The 20,866-nt window shown below is 39.5% G+C and overlaps 1 protein-coding gene across 4 annotated transcripts in view; it reads left to right on the forward strand.

Annotated features, from left to right (window-relative positions):
• nhsl2 (NHS-like 2) overlaps window positions 1-20,866 on the forward strand; it is a 120,749-nt gene that overhangs the window by 50,057 nt on the left and 49,826 nt on the right. Inside the window, exon 1 of one of the 4 annotated variants that reach the window (XM_017310489.2) lies at window positions 4,429-6,242. The exons of 2 other annotated variants lie outside the window; for them this stretch is intronic. In XM_017310489.2, coding sequence (XP_017165978.2) covers window positions 6,218-6,242 — 25 coding nt within the window. In that variant the 5' untranslated portion in view covers window positions 4,429-6,217. Of the gene's footprint in view, window positions 1-4,428; window positions 6,243-20,097; window positions 20,266-20,866 lie in introns of those variants that run through there. One more of the 4 variants, XM_017310490.2, reaches the window with a different exon arrangement.

Below are 20,866 nucleotides of genomic sequence, written 5' to 3' on the forward strand. Positions count from 1 at the left end.
ATCACCGGCAAGCTCTTTAATTATCTCTAAAGCCGAGGGGTTCCTCCGAGAGGAAAAATGCCAGATAAAACATTTTTTGGGAGATCTGGAAGGTCAGACATGTTGAAGGACTAAGAGAAGGAAGGTATTGCAATAAAAGAAATGCATCAATTTACTCCCCGTTTCCTCCCAAAACTAAGCATGGTCCCCTATCGTAGAACATTCGTGCAGAATGTATGCAAGCTTTAACCCAAACTGACAGCCGCCCATCCGTTTGACCTTGGCTCTAATCAGCATCTGAAGCTCATTTGCTCGCCTCAGACAGCAGGAAACAACCACATCACCGTCACTCAGTGCTGCGGTACAAATGCGGCTGCATGATTTAGTGCCGTGCCGACGACAGAGCGGAGGACAAGAGGCGAATCTGAGGTTTTATTTTTCCTTTTTTTACTTTTCATAAATCAGAGGATTTCGGACTCGGCGGAAAAATGACACCTCTTGTTTTTCAGGGGAAGAGCTTCCCGACAACTTGTGTGTGATACACGCTTAAAAATACCTGCCATGCTGAAAAAGAAGTGGTTTTTATGGGCATAAAGTAATTCTCTTGTCTTGTGCCAATAACCTTGACAGCGTTGCTGTAAAATGGGATTTGGATGAAGTGTCTCTGTCAGATGCTGCTGGAAATAATTTAGGTTCTTTTGAAGGGCCAGTATCATGTGTTTTCTAGGCACATAGTGCCATTTTATAGCACAATCATTATACTGTGTTGTTATAGTAATACTACTTATATCAAATGTGACTTAAAAGAAATTTTGCTTTCTGATTTAACGCCTTGAAATTGGGCCTCTGTCTCTTTAAGAAGCTCCTGCTTCTTTCTGATACTCCGCCTTCAGGAAGTCATCTCAACATGGCTCCTCTATTAACTCCTTAACAACATTTTTACCAACATTTCACTGAGAAGGAGCTCATATAATATATGGAGCTCCTCAGAGTTCCACCAGGTGTTTGCTAATTGCTGCTGGCTAGTCTGAAGGAGTCACAGGGGAGGAGTGCTCTGTGAGGCAGAAGCTTGGAAACTGCAGCTCAAAGGCGGAGCTAGCTCCACCCAGGCGTTTTGCACAGCTGACTGGTTGCCACTGGAGATTAAAAGGATTTCTCAAACATGTGTGAAAGAATCAAGGCAACACTCCAGGTGTGTTTTTGATGAAGGAATAACTTTTAACCATAGTCCTTTTAACCTCGTTTCACCAGCCAGTTTGAAGCTCTTTGGTTTAAGTTTAAATCACTCTTTAGTTTTTGGCTTTTGCAACCCGAACCCACGTAGCGTCAGAATACCACAATGTAGCAATATTACTGGCGAATCCTGCAGTGGCGATGTGAGCTGAGAGAAATCCACATTTGTCTTTGTCATGTTTGGTCCCAATGCGCTCTGTGACCTTCAGCATCTCTGGAGCTGTTAGTCTGTGTCAGGCTGAAAATTGCTTTGACATGTAAAGTATTAACTGGTGACACGTGGAGTGTATTAGCCAACAAGTACTTCATACCAAAATGTCCTAGCAAGGTTATTATTGCACTGACATAATGTGATCATGTAGGGATGGGAGCTGATTAAACTCTAAAAGTTTTATCATGATGTTTTGTGGTACTGCTGTGAAAATAAAAGTAACAATACAAACTATTTATTACTCTGGCTCTGACTGTATGGTTCAGCAATCAAAGCCCCACAAGCACACATAGTGCTACTGAAAAACATTCCCATTTGTAACACGTTTCCATAGGACACCAGTTTTATAAAAAAAGAAATTTGCATCACTAAATTGTACACAGAACTTACTTTTAATTATATTTTTTAATTTATTGATTCTTTGATTGAATGGAGAAAATAGTTAAAAAAATTTTTTTTAAATAATCTCAATACAGACAGTTTAGGGGCATTTTAAACATCATTAAGTGGAATTTACCGTAACAACAATAAATATAATCTCATTATATGAAATGTATCACAATAAATTATAAATTATACAATAATTGATACTTTTGTGGTATATTGTTCAGCTCAATACACCACAAAAGTATATTGTGGAATTTCTGCACTTTATTAAATATGCAAATGAACCATCTTCCTTGTTTTGTGTCTCCAGTGGCTATAGTGTCATATTTCTTACTAAATTAGTCATCAGAGCCGCCAACCAAATCATGAAGCAACCTCAGGCGATCTGGATAACATTTCACTACAGTCATCACTGCGCAAAACATTTTATTGAAGTGCACTTACAGTTTGGACCGTTTGTAAGAGATGCTGATAAAAATAAGTTTTATTTTACTCCTCCAGCTTTTAAAATTAAAAGATTGATAAGGTTTACCTGCATCTTAACATTGCATAAGCAACATGACAGTAGCATCGTTTCCATTACAAATGTGTGCAAGTATTAGTCTTTATGTTGCCACTGTTAACACAATTCTGCAATTGCTATGCTCAATTCTATTGTGAACTGGAGTCTGCAGGAAGTGAGGATTACTCTGAGTTAGCAATGCTAGTGATGAGATTATCAATGTAGAACGTGATTTTCCTCATATATCTGTCACACTTTTCTCTTACATTAATTTATTTTACAATACACACACACACACACACACACACACACACACACACACACACACACACAAAACCCGATAGTTTCTGTACTTAATCATACCTAAAATATTTTTAGCAGGGATGATGTTCCATAGAAGCTCAAGCTGAACCTCTTCATTCAGATATTTTCGAATGGATAGATGATGTCATATTCAGCCTCCTGCAGCAAAGGCGGGAGGATGGGAGAAAGGGTTGTGTACATGGAGATGATGATGATGATGATGATGATGATGATGGCGTTTATGTGGACCAAGAATTAGGAAATGGTCCACATAAACCATGAGAGAAACGCAGAGAAAAAAAGAAATAGGAAGAGGAATCAGAAGTGGGTGGGGAGGGGGGAGTTTAGGAGAAATGGGAAGAAATCGGAAATGGAGCCGTGGGAACGTGTGCCATGGAGGGCCCGCTGTTGCCATAGTAACCATACAGGTGTTAAAGCGAGTCAGCTGATTTCCCGGTCGGCGCTTCGCCAGCAGCGGCAAAGCTGCGCGCGAGTGTGAATGCTTTCGGATTGTTCATTCATTCACAGGAGAGTGTGCGTGTGCGTGTGTGCGTGTGTGTGCGTGTGTGTTGCTTACCGATGTGTCCGCAGCCTGGTGGGTGTGTCGCACTTTGTTTCCTGTGGGAATAACTTACTTTTATTGGAATGGCAGCGTCCAGCGTGCTCCAAGTGACGAATTATTTCCTTCTGCTTTGACTCTCTTAAATCTCTCGGACCATGAGACGCGAACAAAAAAAAAAGTATTCTTCAAAGCTCAATGTCAGAATCGCAGCCAAGATTGGTACCAAGTCTCCATAACAACCATTAGATCATGTCTACATGTCAGCCAGTCGTGTGGGAGGCATGCCAAGAAAAAGCTTTTTCTCTACAGTGATCATGAATTGTAAACATGTTGAGTGCACTTAGCTACGCTTGTATGTGTTTTGTGTTTATTGTGTAATAAATGATGGGTGTGTGTGTATTTACATTACACCTGACTGGGAGTAACAGAAAATGTTTTAAAGCAAATTCAGGCAATCAGTTTCATTTCACTATTAATAGATCAACAGTTTTAATTCATGTTCAGAAATGTTAATCTAATTAACATTTAATTCATTTTAATTCTTAGACAGAAAACAAAAGTTTTCTGTCTAAGAAAGTCCAGCTGATTGTGATCAACCCACCGATTATGCAGAAACCCTATGAATCCAGTGAAAAATAATTTGGAGACCGCATAATATGGCAAAAATAAACTCTGTTAGAAAAACTATACAGTTCTTAAAGATAGTAGATGAAGATTCTAAAAAATGTACAAGTGAAAACTCTGCAAGTACACATCTTAGCATGTAATTTTTGTGTTGTTTCTAGTGTAAATGTCTTGATACACTTAAAATAAGACAAAACTAACTCACAAGTAACTTATTTCAAGCTGTAGGAACTTGTTTTAAGTAAACAATTCTTTAATAGTCATGAGAAAGTACTTATAACTGGACATTTCCCCCATGTTATAAGTGAAATAATCTAGTTTTCATTAAAACTACTGTTTTACTGAAAACAAGCTCCAATATCTTGCTGAAAAGTTACTTATATGTTAGTTTCGTCTTATTTTAAGGGTGCTAAGATATTTGCACTAGAAAATGGACCAAAAATACTTGGTAAGATTTTGTATTTTTGCAGTTTTAGGATTATACAAAAACTGTACATGCTGTAGTTTTGTATATTTGTGCAAAAAGAGACTTTCTGAAAGTATATGGTCCGATGCATTCACTGGGAGGAAGCAGCTATGATAACGCTCCTTTGTGCATTTAGGATGCAGCAGCCTATCAGCAAAGACGTATTAGAAAGAGTGATGTTTTGTTGCTACAAGAGTTCTCCTATCTTCGTCTACCTGCCCCGACTTCAAGCTTTATCTTAGGACTCTTATGCTTCTTACACATTTATTTTTGTCTGAGTTCCTTCTTTCTCTAAAAGGAATTGCTGCAAGCCCTTAGAAATGTCAGCGCTTATTTTTGCTGGGTCACAGCAATAACAGCAGAGCAGGTAACAAACCTCGGGCAGAAAACACTAAATATATCTCTGTCTGGACGAGCATGTAACAACCCACGGATTGCTAGAACAACAAAGATGTTTTGTCGCAATGGCTAAAAAATATCCCTTAGACCTGCTGTGACATCCTTAACCTTTGTTGATTAAAAGGATACCAAACGCTGAGCTCCTGTCCTGCTACACAACCGGCATTGTTCTGCATTGCTGTGCTTCAGACCCAGTTTCCTTGGAGCCAGCGAGCTGCAGCCGCAGACTCATTGGTTTACTGTGCAGCTGCAGTGGAGATCTGAGAGCCTTTCTGCCGGGGAACAAATACTGATTTCTTGCTCAAATCAACTGTTGTTAACACCCACAGAGTGGTACTGTTGCATGGATTTTTGTGTGTGCACACAGAATAGTGCCTGATTGCCAGTCACCTCTGTCGTTTTCAGGAAGCTGATGTCAAGGAGAGGAAGGAAAAGAGCAAAGTTGGTGACAATAGTTATGTTGGATCAAAAAAAAAAAAAAAAAGCAAAGAAACTGAAAGCAAAATAAATCAACACACAAGTGTGTGATTCCATTGTATGAGAAATTAAATTAAAATCACACGAGAATAAGCTTGTACACGCGACAAGTCATTAAAAATCATGGCCGCGACGATGTAAACAGTTATTTTATAATTCAGCAGCCATGGCGCTAGCGGTCATCATCTATCAGCCATCAGAGGAGATGTTGGAGTCTTACTGAGGCTCTGGAGCGACAAGCTCGTTATACTTGGGAGGGTCTATGTATGCTGCATTTTGGGGAAATTGTAGTCCATAACTTTACAGAAGAGCTTTGGATTCAAAATGTTAAAAAGACACATAACTTTATGAACTGCATGATGCTGTGAGAGTTCTGGTGGAGCCAGCTGCATTTTGTCTGGAAGAAAATTGCAAACCAAGAATAAGAGCACTTCCTGTCATCTTCGTGGTTTTGGTCAGTAGTAACATCCGGTTGTTAATCACGTGACTTGTGATGCGGGAACAAAAGTGTTATCATTACATTTCTGCGAAATAATACGGCTGAAAATCGGCCTCAAAAACCTTTTTTATCGAAAAGCGTTTATTTTGTTCTAAATTGTCATGTTCCGGTTAAGCAAATTTATCTTTGTAATTTCAATTTACGCAATTCCACGGTTAATGGAAAACGCAGCTATTAAAAAAAATAAATAAATTGTTTCCGTACTGGTACAGCTGAAAGGAAACGAGGAGACGGGAAAAGTCATGTGGAGTTAGTTGAAGAGATATGTGTGTGTGGGGGGGAAACATACGAGTTAAAGCGCTGCAGCCGGCACCAAGAGTTTCCTCCCTTTCTCTTTTCACACCGCTAGTAAAAACGAGCTGCTGTCCCCGGTCTCCGCTCGGTCTTTTCCCGCCTCTCTCTCTCGAACCGGACCTGCTGACACTCAGGCAGCCCCGGGCCTTCAGTGAGTCACTGGGTTTACTTCAGCAGGCAGCAGCGCGCCTCTCTTCCTCCTCTTTTCCTCTCGCCCTCCTCCCTCGTTTCTAACATGGATGTAAGCAAGCTGCTCCCAGAAGGAGCTTAGGAACTCGAACATGGACTTTTTATGGGCCAGACCGGGTAAGAGACATCAGGAATGCTTTAAAAGACACGTAGAAAAAGTTGGTGCAGGGAGCAGAATTACTCTGACACGATGGGTTCAGCTTGTTGTTGAGATTAGCAAAGCTCAGGAATGTTCTCCTTGGTGTTAGTGAGGTTAGCATGGATGTGTATTATTTCTTTTGAGGTGTTTTGGTTTTGTTATTTTTCTGGACTTTATTAGGGGGGGGGATAAATAGAAAGGAAGCTGCTGTTTTTCATGTCAATAAGTCACAGGTAACTGGTTAAACAGAGAAGCAGAGAAGAGTTTTACATTATTTTAAGGAGTAATATATTATGTAACCTAGAATTACTTTTATTAAGACACTGCTATATGCTAATTATATGAATGGTTTCAAATTAAACATTCGTGTGAAATCTGCACTGACGTGCTACGTATAGAAAAAAACAAACTTCAGCTTAAAAGTTTAATTGCTTACTTTATTTAAAAGTAAGTAACTTAAATTAATGCGCTTACATTTGATTTATTTGATGCATTTAATAAGAAAGTGGAGAAAGCAATTCGTTTTTGTCAAATTGTTGAACCTTTCTAGCTGTTTTCACACTTCCTTTTTTTTTTTTTACAATATTTACAGAAAATTCAAAAGAAAAAAGAATGGATAGCAAGTATTACTTTGCTGACATTTGATTATTGCTTCCATTGTCATGTTGTTTCTTTCATTTATGACTATTTTTATCTAATGTGTTGAATTGCCTGCTATATTTAGCAATAGTTCTCAAATGCTGCGATTATACCTTTTTTCTCTTTCTTTCTAATGCAAGAATGAAAAGCAGGTATTAGTTGTAAAGTATTGTTTCCATCTCCTCTTCCGTTTCCTCCTTGGCTAAACTTGGCAAGTTAGTCTAGCTTGCAGCGTGCCTAGCTAGCAAACAAACAAGCCATTAGCAGCTAACATATTACTCTCTAGCTAGCTAGCTAGTAAATTTAATAACTAGATAGTCAGAAATTTTATAGTTTTGGTTCCCTGCATTTTGTTTATACATGTTTGTCATGATATAGGTCTTAACTTTCATTCATAACAGTCTTCAAAGTCTAAATTCTGAGTAGCCTGCATAAACCTTGAGCACATCAGCATTTCTTTCTCATAAATGGAAAGGAGAGAATGCTCATGGTAGCAGTAAGTTTATAGGAGCTCTTGTGTAGTTAGAAGTTATGCTTCATACTATAAACATAAACAAAGGGTGAAGGAGACATCCATTTTTTGTCTATCCCCACTTATCCTTGTAAGGGGCTGGTGCCTATCCTTAGCTGTTATTGAGTGGGAGGCGCACGATGGACAAGTCACCAGTATTTCACAGACCAACACAGAGACACAAACAGGAGACATAACCACACACACACGCACACACACCCACACACACACACACGCACACACTCGTATCCAAGGGCAATTTAGAGAAATGCAAATCGCAATACGCGCATGGGGAGAATATGCAAACTTCATGTAGAAAGACACCAGGCTGGAATTTGAATGAAGGACCTCCTTGCTGCAAGGTGACCAACTGTACATCCCCGAAAGTAGACAAGTAGATGGTTTTCAGAACTAGGTTGAAATCCTTCCAAATTTTAAATTGATTCTTTTGGGAGTTGTACATGTAATAAGAAAAACTAAACCGCTTGGGTTAAGTGATGACTAGCCGTAGACTTGTCTTGTCATCAATCAGGACCACATGTTTGATTGCTTTAGTAACATTTTACTGTTACTTAGACTTCACCTATACTTCTGCCAAAGCTATCAGCCAGTTTAATTTCATTATTATAACGGGACACACTATTTCATACTCCATTGGTTGATTTTAACCACTTTGACAAAATCTCCAGTGTGTTATGAAATCTGCTCGAGTCTTAATGAGATAACCGCCAAGAGAGTCGACCATGCACAGACAATCTTACAACTACCATGCATGTTTTTGAACATTGAAATGCCTAGAGAAAAGCTAAGCATGTGGAGAACTTTTAACCTGGAGACATTTGGATGTATCCCTCTTTTTGTGAGTAAACTGGTAGCTTTTCACGAGGAAACATAAATACATCACTTCCAACATGTAAGCCTCGCTGTATAGTATATGAAAGGTGTGACAACTGGACTGTAGAAGCTGTGAATTCACTGGTAAACACCTTCATCTGACAGGATGCTCTAAAAGTTGTAACTCGCGTTGATTCATCTGATACACACAGTGTTTCAAACACATGAAAGATATGATTTATTTGGTAATTTTAATTCAAACTGAATGTCATCATTGTATACAATCATTGCATGAATCCAGTAATATTGCACTGTCTGAAACTTTCTCTCAGAGTTGATTAGTAGTTGGGTTTATATTGACCATATAATTGTGCAACTTGACATTTCAAAAATAAATTTGCTTAAGAGAAAAATAAGAAAATCAATACTAACTTGTTTTTTTGATTAAAGTGTTTGGTTTTGCTAGGAGGAGGTGTTTTTTTTTTTTTTTCCTTCTTGGGCCGTATTGAAATTGGCTTATTTTGCAAAACTGCAATGGAAACGCGTTTTTCCCTTCCTAATAGTCAAGCGATCAACAATTGGATGTTACCACTGGCGCAACACACAAAGAAGAAGACGACAGGAAATAGTTGGCGGATAATGCAGTGGTTTGTTTTTTAGTGACTCATCTCGCAGAAAAACTTATTCACGTGTGATTTTGATTACGTTTCATATTTAAGGAAAACAGCGCGATCGCAAAATTTTATTTTTTCCACATCATGAGAAATAATGACAAAGTTTTGTGTACATCTGTAATGGAAATACAGCTGATGCGTCATCTCCTTTGAAAGGATCTTTGTCTCATCCACCCTGTGAAACTCTTTGTGCCTGGCCCTTTAAGCTGCTGCTTGGTCAGTGAAGGTTTCCTGTTCATATTGGCGTACAAAACACACCGAATTGCTCATGTTGCTGAGAGTGTGTTCTGATTGTGGTTTGGAAACAGCTTTGTGCTCAGCTATAGTGGTTACCATAGTGCTACTTTGATTACATGTAACGCACACGCACACACACGGTTAGTATTTTCATCTTCAACATTTTACCCTCTAGTGTGGAAGCATGAGCCACAACACACACAGTGACAGTCATATGCTAGCAGCGCTCACACTCAGTATTTCACATGCCTGTATTCAGTTACACAAAGAGCAAACACACACACACTCATATACATACTCCACTCATTATCTCACGCCGCAATGTCTTTTGCCCATTAGCTCTTCTGCACAATTTAATATGAAAATGAAGGGAGAAGAAATCAAGCCTCATTGAATTTTTATGCTGATGAGTTGCTAAATGTGGCAACGTGATTGTCAGAGCACCCGGTTCAGATGGACGGAGTTGACGGCTTTGAAGGGAAGGGGAGTGAAAGCAGAAAAAGAGAGATTAAAGATGCGTGCGGCTAATATGTGAATTTATCATTTTTGGCACAAAGGGAGCAACTTTGATGGATTACTGAGGTTGAATGACATGCAGGTACTGATGGAGGCACTGCATTAATCTTCATTTGCATCCAAACAAAACTGTGAAACATACACTGAGTAGGAGTAATAAATGTAAAAGCCCTGAGAATTGGCCAAACGTCCATTAGCTGGATCAACTTCAACTATATCTTACTGTGAAAGCCTTGAGAGTCTTTTCATTTTAACCTGACCCTTCATTGAGGATTATTAGCCACACTAACAAGCATTTTTCTAGGTTTACATCTCAGAGAAGGTGCTCTTTTAAAGAAACTCTGCACTTATAGTGACACATGTTTAATTGTACACTATAATAGTTTAGTTCCCATTAGTTTCCAACAATGTGGTTACTAATTTTCCAACATGGAAAATTGTTGGTTACTAAATGGTCCTATTATGTTCATAATTTTCTAGGTTTACATCTCCATATTTCTTCATTTTGACATTAACGTATATTACAAAATTAGTCAGACATCACATTATACAAATTACACACATGAACCTAGATTTAAAAAATAAGATTGAATAAAAGTAAAATTTCAGTGTTTTTTTATTTATTTATTTTAAATTTCCATATTCTTCCAGGCTGAAATTTGTTTTCTGCCACTTTGTATAATTTTTTACACCAAAGTTTTCTTGAATTTAATCATTTTTTAATATTTTATTTTTCATACATCCTAAATAGCATAAAAAAAGAAACTTATCAAAAACAAAGACAACAGCTTCAAGGAACAACATTTCCTAAAACTACCACTTGGTTTTACCAACATCCACATAAAGCCTTAGTGGTGCCTTACAGTTCAGTGGTGTAGGAAGGTTTGCAGAAATGGCGAAATAATGTCCCAGTGTTGTTTTTCAAAACAATTTGATCCCCGGCTAAACATGGCTGCAGACATTTTTTGGACATGTCAAAAATTACCTTGGCATGAGCACTGCAACTCATTTTGCTAATCGCCTACAGATTATTGCAAATATATTCCAACTTATGGCACAATTTAATTTCATGTTGCACGATGCAGATACTGATGAAGATTTACTCCTGCGTGTATGTTGTAAGTTTTGAGGGGCTCCAACTGACAGCAGCACGGCCTATTCAGTTGATAATAGTTTGAGCTTCCATTCCCATGTTTTCTTGTTGTGTTTGTCTTAAAATAAAGTGGTGTCAAAAATGTCAACAGAAAGTGGAGTTTTACACATGTGGCTAATAAAATGTTAGTTGGTTTCCTTATGAAATGCGACCGCCTTTGGGGAAAAAAGTATTGCTCTGCTCCAGTTATGCAAAAACTTTGTGCAAAATTTAGCTTTTTCAGTTTTCACAACACATTGACAGTCAGACTGTAAAGAATCAGGGCTAAGCAGCCAGCTTTCTTTCCTTTTCAAATTATCAGTAATAAAGTAAGCTCTACTTGTTTGAGGTATTTCTTCTTAGAAATGCAGAAACAAGAACTAAAGCCTGTAAAAATCCTGTTTTTATTCAGATCTGAAATACACTAAAAGCATATTCCATACTATTCTGGAGTCATTAAGACAGCATAGAAACCCTGGTATTTTTATTACATTCCATTTAAATGGTAAAAACAATTGTCATACCAAGCCAATAATTATCACCACTTGGTAATTTTAACTATTGTTTTACTTGGTAGTTCAAACAGAAATGACCTGAAGTAAAAAAAACAAACAGCTTTAGATTACGTCTTCATAAAACAATACAATAGAAAGAGCAGGCGATTTGTTCCGAGGCAACAAGGTGACAGTCTGCAGATGCAATAAATTTTCCACTGAAGGCGTAATGTGCAAACAGCAAGGCCAACATCTCCAGAGAAAGCCCCTCAAACCACAGAACATTTGTGCTGCTCTGCAGAGTCTGGAATGCTAACATATGCTACTGTGTGGATTTAAATCTAAAGCAAATTCCTGCCTTAATGACGGCTCTGACCTTTAAACTACTTTTGCTGAAGTATTTTGATTGCATGTAGGTTTACAAAACAGAGGAAAAAAGACTGTAGACATCTAGCTTCTCAGTGTATCAACATCCACAATTTTATCACCAGTTTGTTTTGAACTGTGTTAGGATGTAATTAAAGTCTCAGTTCAGTAAAGCAGAAGAAAAATTGACACATTGCTTCTTTATGTTAATCATTTTAATGTGAGTAGAAATTGAACAAACTTTGAATCTTCCAGATTCTTGCATTTCCTTATGCTGAGTTTAAAATACAAGTCAATAAAGAGAAAACTAAACCCGGAAATATGTATAATTCATCTAAGCCTTTTAAAGAAGGTGGATGAAAAAAACCCCCAGCATTAATGTTGATGTAGCAACATATGACTTGACTTAAACACTTTTTAGGTTGGTCCAAACTTAAAGAAACCAAGGAGATTTTGTGAAAAATCAGGTGAAGTGTGTGTATAATTCATGAAGTTACTTTGCTGCAGATGATTTGTGTTTACTGGGATGAAGGACGCAACAATTTACAGTCTGGTGCTTTTAGAGGATTGGAGCATTTTAATTCTGCCAAAATGTCACATTTGTGTTTATGACTAACTGACCATCTTGGGACAAAATTTACATAAACTGTGGCCACCTCCAAATGATCAAATCATTATTAGCTTAAGCAGACAGGTTTCTGCTACATAGAGTAGCCAAAGAGTAAGCAAAGCTTTTTAGATCCTTCATTTATGCCATCTCAGAGCTGTAATCCTTATGCTACTGAAGTTAGTTGACATGTCCAAAAAGTCTGTGGGAACCAGACTGCACTCATTCTGCAGTCAGATGTGTAGAAAAGCGATGCTGGATCAGAGTAATTCAAAGATGCATATCTTCATAACCAAACTTAAAATTGAAAGAAGCTAAAAACTGCCATCATATTAAAGGGAAAGTGACTTGCCAAGCTTGTCGATTTGCCATTAGCTCATTAGATCATCATGGAGCACCATTGAAATTTGTTGGAGCTATCTGTCCGGTGAGTGAAAGGAGAACAGGAAACATATGGGGTGCCGTTTCCTTTGAATTTTCCGCTGAGACAAAGGCTGTTGCATTGGGAAGTTGAACGAATGAGGCAGCACACCCCTTCAAGTCCAGAGGGTATTTAGATTTAGGTATTGTTGGGAGGTCTGCACAGCATCAAGGCAAGGAAAGCACAAACATGCTGCTACACTGACGCTTAGTTCTGACTCTATGGGCTGGGAAAAAGACGTTATGGATGTGTGTTGCAGTGGGAGCTGGTGTCGGTCACCTTGCACCACTGGAGTTTGCTCTGTGATGGGGGTTATATCTGTCCACAAAGGTACAGCAGCGAGCATGCCAGGACAAATTGGAGGGCTTGATGGATGGTGATGTAGGATCTCTGGAGGTTGTAGTCTGTTCTGGCAAATGAGGAAAACTGTCAAAGTACTGCTTGGTACATTTTCTGTTCACTTCAGTCAAGAGAAATAAAAAAGTGGCTACAAAAGACATGAATGGATATGGATATTTTGTTTATTAGTAAAGGATTATCAGGTCAAGTCGCTGACTGGATGGTCGTTGTTTAGGATTTTTAAAAGACTGCAGGCATTTGAGAATGAAAAAGGTCTAAATCACTTTTGATGCTGTTATGCAGAAACATTGAAATGTGTATGTTCTTGTACTCTCCCAGTTTTGTTAAACTTTTTGGCAATTATCCCAACACAGCCAATAAAGTGCATCAATTCAACATACATTGAATCAGTCGAGATAAAAAAGTAAAAAAACATGCCAGTCTTACTGCCCCCATCAATGGAGCTGAGATCACGCCTCTTGCGTAGCTTAGTGTTGTGCGTCTCAACGCCGAAATAAAAGCAGTAGCTCTGTTTGACAGTCGTTGCTGTTTGCAGCATTAAATATTCAAAGCATAACAAGTGTTGCAAAGCATGAAACGTTAAAGCGACATCATGTTTTGTGGCTGCACTGAGCAAAAACTACCCAGTTAGTATGATATGGCAGCTTGTTTGCTGCATGAAGGGGTTTGTGAGTAACTTGTCTCGCTGTGGGTTTCGGCGGAGGCAGGATCGGTGGGGAGACATCGACCCCCTCCTTTTCCTGCTCCTGTCTTTTGAATCTTTGATTTTGAAACTTGTAGCAACGAGGCTTCGCAGACGTGTTTCACCGGGATGGGAGTCGACAGCTGTCCGGTGCGTTTTGTGCATGCATAGAGGAGAGCTTGCACCATCTGTGTCCAGGTGTACCCATCAGCTGGGACATGAGTATTACGGTAGGGGTCAGTGTGCACATGTTCGTGTGTGTGTGAGGTACAGTGATAAAGGAAGATTGATGGCGTACAGCGGGACGAGTGCGCATTCACCTTACCTGATGGGGTCCAACAGTGTCACAGAGGGGGGAACCTCGATGAAGGAAACAGCGGTGGTTTGGGAGGCGAACGTGCCAAAGGCGTCGACCTTGACAGAACTGTGACATCATTTCCTGTCTGGTTGCCGCAATCTTTTCCTCCTGGGTGATGAAAGGGCACACAGATCTACAGCACAACCCCCTATTTTTTCAGAAGCGCACACAAGTCATGGAGAAACTTCCCAACCTCTGCCAGATGATGCTGAGTCAGCTCTGTGGGTGCGGCCCGGTGATGGCGGCATTGTGTATGTGCGTTATCAATCACCGTGATAGATAATCGGTGTCTGTGCGTGTGTGTGTGTTGTTCTTGTTGTTGTGTGTGTGGTGTCTGCGCGGAGCTTGAAGTTGAATTTACAGCTGCAGCAGAAAAAGCGACACGCGGTCTGTCACAGCGGGACAGATGGGAGCCGGTGAAGTGGGCTGAATTTACAGCTGAGCTTTCTGACCGAGTCTGCAAATAGAAAACAAAGTCGAGACAAATTCTTGGTTTCATATGGAAAATCCCAGAAAGAGGATGAGAACTCGCTTCCTTTCCTTGCAGCTTTGTTGTTGTCCGGTCAACCATGATGATCGCACTGCTCATTTTGATGTTGCAGCATTCTGTGGCACAAATGTTTGCATTGAATAGATTCAAATAAAGTTCAGATTTGTGACCCAACTGGAAATTGTCGGGGTCGGGCATCTGTGGCGTGATTAATAAGACTGCAAAACATCCAGCACAGAGAAAGCGAAATGAGAATGCACAATATAAAGTTGTGCTAATCAACTTATTATAATCTGAATAGAGGCGTAGATATTTGATCCGGTTGAGAAAATAAAGAAAGAAAGTAGGGCACAGAAGTTAATGAGATGTAGCTCCTCCCCTTTTCACTCCCATCAGTCACACATCCCAGATGACTTGCGCCCGGCTCACCCTGCGGTTACAACAACGACAAGATGGTTGAACAAAAACTAAAAATGGGAGAAGTTGTGCTGCTTTCTTTAACGGTGGTCATTCAACAGTGGACAAAGGGAGTAAAATCGTAATTAAATTATATAATATGTCAGGCTTACTTTGAGCTCTGGCCTGTATAATTAAGCTTAATTCCTTGTGTTGAATCGGAGGCAATTTGACTTTAATTTTAGCATTTTCTGATGTCAAACTATGGATTATGACAACCTGAGCAGATGAAGGAAGGAGTTCTTGTCTGTCAGAACTATTACATATTTTTTCCTTTTTTTTCTTTAAATTTACCAATTAGTTCTTACAAAGCAAACATTACTGACTAGTAAACATAGGTAGTGACCTACAAAATAACTAATTAGTAGAGGTGTGCCGATCGATCGGCCACCAATCTTAATCGGCCGATTTCCGTGAAAAAGTGCATGATTGGTGATCGGCGATCATTGACTCTTGTTGCCGCATCTCATTTCTCAGCCTGCCTGTGCAGCTGGTCTCTTTCCTTCACACTGCGCAAAGGCGCAGCAACAAATCTTAAGCGATGTGGAACTATAACGCACTGTGTGAATGGGGAAGTTTGCGTGCTGCAGCGGAAAATCGAAGCACGTCAAAATGCATCAACACAACGAAGCTAATACGACATAAAAACAATGCCATACTTGACGGAGTTTGGCTACATCAAGGCTCATTGCTGTAAAAAAGACATACGGAGGATCAGATAGCAGGTAAAGCAGCGCACAGCTACAAACACTCACCCGGATTAGCATGACGGTCAGAAAGCTAAACAAATAATCCGCAAAATTATTTAAGTCTTCGAGCTGCGATGTAAGACGCTGGTTCTGCTCTTGCTGTTGAACCGCTGCTACGCGCTACAGGACGGAGCGCCGCTTCTGCTCCACCTGGTAGTGACTCTCACACCGAACCTCTGTTTAAAGCTGCAGCATCTAAACTAAAAAAAGACATTTTACATACGTATTAAAACTTTTTAATACGTGGTTTTTGTGGTTTGGAGATAAGTGGGAATACAGATAACACTCGCATGTGGGTCGGGCGGCTCGAATCCCAGAATTAAAGACGCTCGAACGCAGCCAGAGGATCCGCTACTGAGAATGAGTGACGTCAAAGATTGAGGATCTTGCTCCGGGAGACGACTTTAAACTTGAAGGTCTGACAGCATGAAATCGTCTCCTTATGGCTGGGGGGAAGCAGGGGGATGCGTTGCCATGGCGAGCAGTTCTCCATATTAGATCTGTTTAAGTTTTAGACGTTCTGTTTCCTCCTAATGTATTAGCAAACTAAAGCAGTCTGGGTTTGGCTGACGTGACAGTCCTGTTTTCATCTGTTGAATTTGAATACTAAATTGACTATTTCAAAGGTAATTAATTGATTTATTACATGTCAAAACTGTTTCATGGCTTCTGTCTGTGACAGGCTTTCTGTAATAAGTGGAATTTTAGCAAATACTGAAGCAGTAAATACATTTTTGGGATAAAATTAACCTTGTACTGTCTTACACGTTAGCATGTGGACTAGCCCCAACAATTAGCAGCAAGCTAAAACAGGAATTTTTACATTCATTTGCAACCTAGACCAAAAAAAAGTATTTATAATTGAGAATAATTCAGCTTTTATTGCTGGTTTTCACAAAAATCCAACATTTAAGTTGAGTACATTTAAGTTTGAGGGAAAAAATTTACATTAAAAAATTATTATTATTTTTTTTACCAATTTAATGGTGTCACTCTTATTACTTCAACTAATCCATCAATTTACTTGCTCCGTTTCAACATCTCTGTCATTCAAACACTACTCTACAAGTTGTTTTGGGAATCTGTAGGTTTCTCAAAGGTTTTCCATGACTTTTAGAGTCCTTACAATACGACAGAAGTGGAAGTTCTTATAAATGCATAACGGAAGGGACCATGCTAGTTAAGCAGCCAGTTAATGTTAATTTAAATGTAAATATGTGAAGTTTGCTAAACTCTAGAGGGGTGCGTTCACACTGTAGCCTGAAGTGACTCAATTCCTATTTTTTGGCAATTCCGATTTTTTAGCCAGGGCCATTCACACTGCCAGTAAATGCGACCTGTATGTGTTCTGCAGTGTAAACGGGCAAACGACCTGAAAGTGTCCCGCATGCGCAGTAGAGGGCGCCATAGCGTCAGCGTTCTCAGTGTTCTGCCAACCGCCATAAAAGAAGAAGAGCTCAGTGTTTGCGGAAGTAAACATGGAGGCTAACGGTGGAGCTTAGCTTATATATTTGAAGTTGTTATCCGACCGGAGCAGCATATTAACAACTTAATCATTATATACTCCGTCATGGTTGTTTTTCTTCCCACTTGCGCGTATCAGGACGCAGAATAGTGAGATTTGTTGAGAATCAGTGACGTTCAGTTCAGATGAATGCGACCTGAACGTTGGGTCACATTTGAATCGGATACGTATCGGATATGGGTCACATTCGAAATAGAATCCGACCTGTGCTGTTCACACTGCCATGAAAAGATCAGATACAGGTCGCATTACGTCAAAAAAATCGGAATTGAGTCACTTCAGGCTGCAGTGTGAACGCACCCTAGAGGAACTTTCACTGTGTTCTGGCCAGAAGAGTTAAAGGTTGAGTTTCTCTGCAGCCAAGTGTCCAGGTTGGTCTGGCGTGAACCAAAGGATGAATGTGTAAAAGCAACTCTCCTTTACTGTTAATGCTGTGGGGCTGTTTGTGATCCAAAGTCTCTGGGAACTTAGCTTTGTCGCGTGGCCTCATGAACTCTGAAGTGGACTCTACCATAAAACACTTTGGATCTTTCAGGAGGATATGAACCGAAATATTTGGCCAAATCAACGCAGAAATGGTTCAGGAAACACAAAGTCAACCGTGACTACTCTCACATTCCCCAGAATCCCGTAAAGGGCGTAAAACAGGACCCAGGACTCCAGATGATCCAGAAGATCTGCAAATGATGGCTCTCTCTTTCTCTAGGAACTTGTGACAGAGGATGAGTTCTAGTACGATATCACTGCTAATAAAGGTGATATCCACTGTAGGCTCATAACAAATTGCTCACACAATGCATGGGAACCCTTTACCCAGAACTGATGGGTTTCAGGAAGGCTTTAATTGTCTTTGTTTGGCTGAAACAGTGGGTGAAGCATGAGGAAAGTAACAAAAATAGGCTTGAAGCAAAGCACCACCTGTTTATCCACAGCACATATAATCAGCCGGTTGACATTTGCTCAGAAGTAAACACTCCCACATCATATCTCAAGGCTGCTGTATAATATTCCAATGCTGAAGTGCAGCTGCTGTACATGTCAGTGGTGATACTCTTTAGCAAAGCTCTCATCGGACCCTTTGGGGTTTTTTAGTCTTTCAGTCTGAATTTTGTAGCTTCTGGACATAAGAAAGTCATTCCACCATCTTATGATTTAAGATTTCAGTGGAAATGTTAAGCAAAGTGAAAAAATAAATAAATCTGCTGAAGTTTTTCCCTTGCTACAGGGCTTTGAATAAATTTAAAGCCAACAGAAATTGTAAAAGGATGTTATGGGGAAGGTTGTAAAATGCACTGAAATATTATTATGGAAAACATAAAAACGACAACACAAAATAATAAGAGGCAAATTTACAACACAAGAAAGATAATTCTGTAACATAAATAATCTAAATAAGATGTGCAACTGAATGGGATAATTAATAACAAAAATACAGAAGATGTTTATGTTTGTGTATGGGCAACTGATTCGAAATTTATATATAAAAAAACCTCAATAGAGACAGGTGTGTCTCATTGAGAGACCTGGCAAAAGGACGGCAGCAACACACCGGCCATTATAAATCACAAAACTGCAGATCTCAAAACCAATTAAAATACAACTTGGATATTAAACAAAGAAACATAACAAAGAGAAAACACATCCATACAAGTAAAAAAGACTGAAATGCAACTTTTGGGGACAAAAACTGATATTTTCTTTATTATGAATCCGTTTTGATGCTGCTGGTTGCAAGTCAAGCAAACAAAATCTCTCTTGTTCGGCTTTTGAATTCAAAATAAAACTTCGACACTCTCAGTCACTCTCAGGTTAGCCTGACATGTCACTTAGGGAATGAGCAGAAACACTTAGGCATAAGTACAGGTGTGTGTCTGCGTGCGGCTCCCTGCTGATTTTGGCTGTATCCATGGTAACAAGGCCACAGCAAAGGGCACAGCATTTTAAAATAATGACTATTAATTCTAAAAATACTAGTTATTCCCCCATTTTTTTTAGCAAGATTTGGTGGTGAATTAAGCTCCTCTGCTTGTCCAGCTAACCGTCTCAATCAACGTGACGGAAATGTCTGCGTCGGTAAATTAGCATAAAATTGGATCTTTGTTTCTGCTGGAAAACACGGCTGAACGCATCCAGCAAATGCACAAACACTCTTCTCGCCACGCCAGAGAAACTTTTAATCTCCGGCAGACAAACACACACACACACACACACACACACTCCGTCTCCCGTAACTCGACCTGAATCCGCACCTCATCTTCCAACTAACGTTGCCTAAGGAAATGAACGGCAGATGTGGTGAGTGAAGGAAGGAAAAGATGGCTAAACAGAAGGAAGAGTTGTGAGGAAATGAGGCGAGGGATAGTAAAGGATGGAAGGAAGTGATTTAAAGAGACAGGAAGTGGAGGAAGAGATGAGTGAACGAAGGCAAACAGGGTGGAATGAGGAGCATGTCACTATAAATTTAATCCGAGAGCTAAATACCTCGCATAGCGCTATGTCTGTGTACAGAGAGGGAAGGGATGCATATTTAACCAGTGCAGAACTTTCTGTTCTTAAGGTTTCATGATATGTGTCAGTTTTGCATTTCGTTTGGTTTTTATGAGCAGATTTCTGAGTTTAAAGGAAAATCTATGTGCAAGACCACACTGATATGATAGGTTGTTTCCTAAGTTAGAAATTTGGTTGCTATAGGAACATAAAAATGGGAATAGACATTTAAAAAACAACAAATTATTTATAAAGTCTCCTTTTAATAATAAGATTTAGAATTTTTCTTAGTAACTGAATATTAGAGTAGCTCATGCAGCGTTCTTCCTCTTGCTTTTGTTTTTGTTTTACACAAAGCTGCCTGTTGAGGGCAGCACTGAGCCGTGTAAAGAAAACCACAGCCTGCACATCCTGAAATTTGCTCTGAAAGAAATACAGTGGAGCAAAATGAGACCTAACAGAGGTGAGCTCTAAGGTACTAATATAGGCCCTCACTTAGCTGAGAAGTGTCTCTTGAGACACACAGCAGTCTTTGAGTTGCCTTGAGACAAAATGTTACTGCTCTTTCTCCATAAAATTGACAAAGTTTGTCTGTGGGAAAACAGTGTAAAACTTTCGTTCACCCCCCCAAACAGAGCTCAAAGTGAGCTGCTTTACTATTTTTGTTTATTTAAAATTCAACATTGTTCACTTCAAAGCTCTCAGACATGTTTGTCCATACACATTTGTACTATGTTATTAGATATTTCTGGGGGGGTTTCCAGTAACCTCCTCTGACTTTAATGGGGCAGTGTCATGTAAAATCCCCTCTTTTTAGCTTTATATCATGTTATAATGTTATTCTCTCATAAAAAACACACCTCTAGTGTTTATTCTTGATTCTTTCATGCATGTGTGAGAAATCCTTTAATCTCCCGTGGCAACCAGATAGCTGTTCAAAACGGCCAGGTGGACCTAGCTCCGCCTTCAAGGTGCATCTCCTCCTCAGACTAGCCGGCAGCAATTAGCAAACCCCTGGTAGAACTTGCACATCTACTGAGTTCATTGTAGGAGCTACTTCTCCG

Source organism: Poecilia reticulata, chromosome 18 (assembly GCF_904066995.2).
Source record: "Poecilia reticulata chromosome 18, P_reticulata-male-v2, whole genome shotgun sequence".
In the NCBI taxonomy this organism is placed as follows: domain Eukaryota; kingdom Metazoa; phylum Chordata; class Actinopteri; order Cyprinodontiformes; family Poeciliidae; genus Poecilia; species Poecilia reticulata.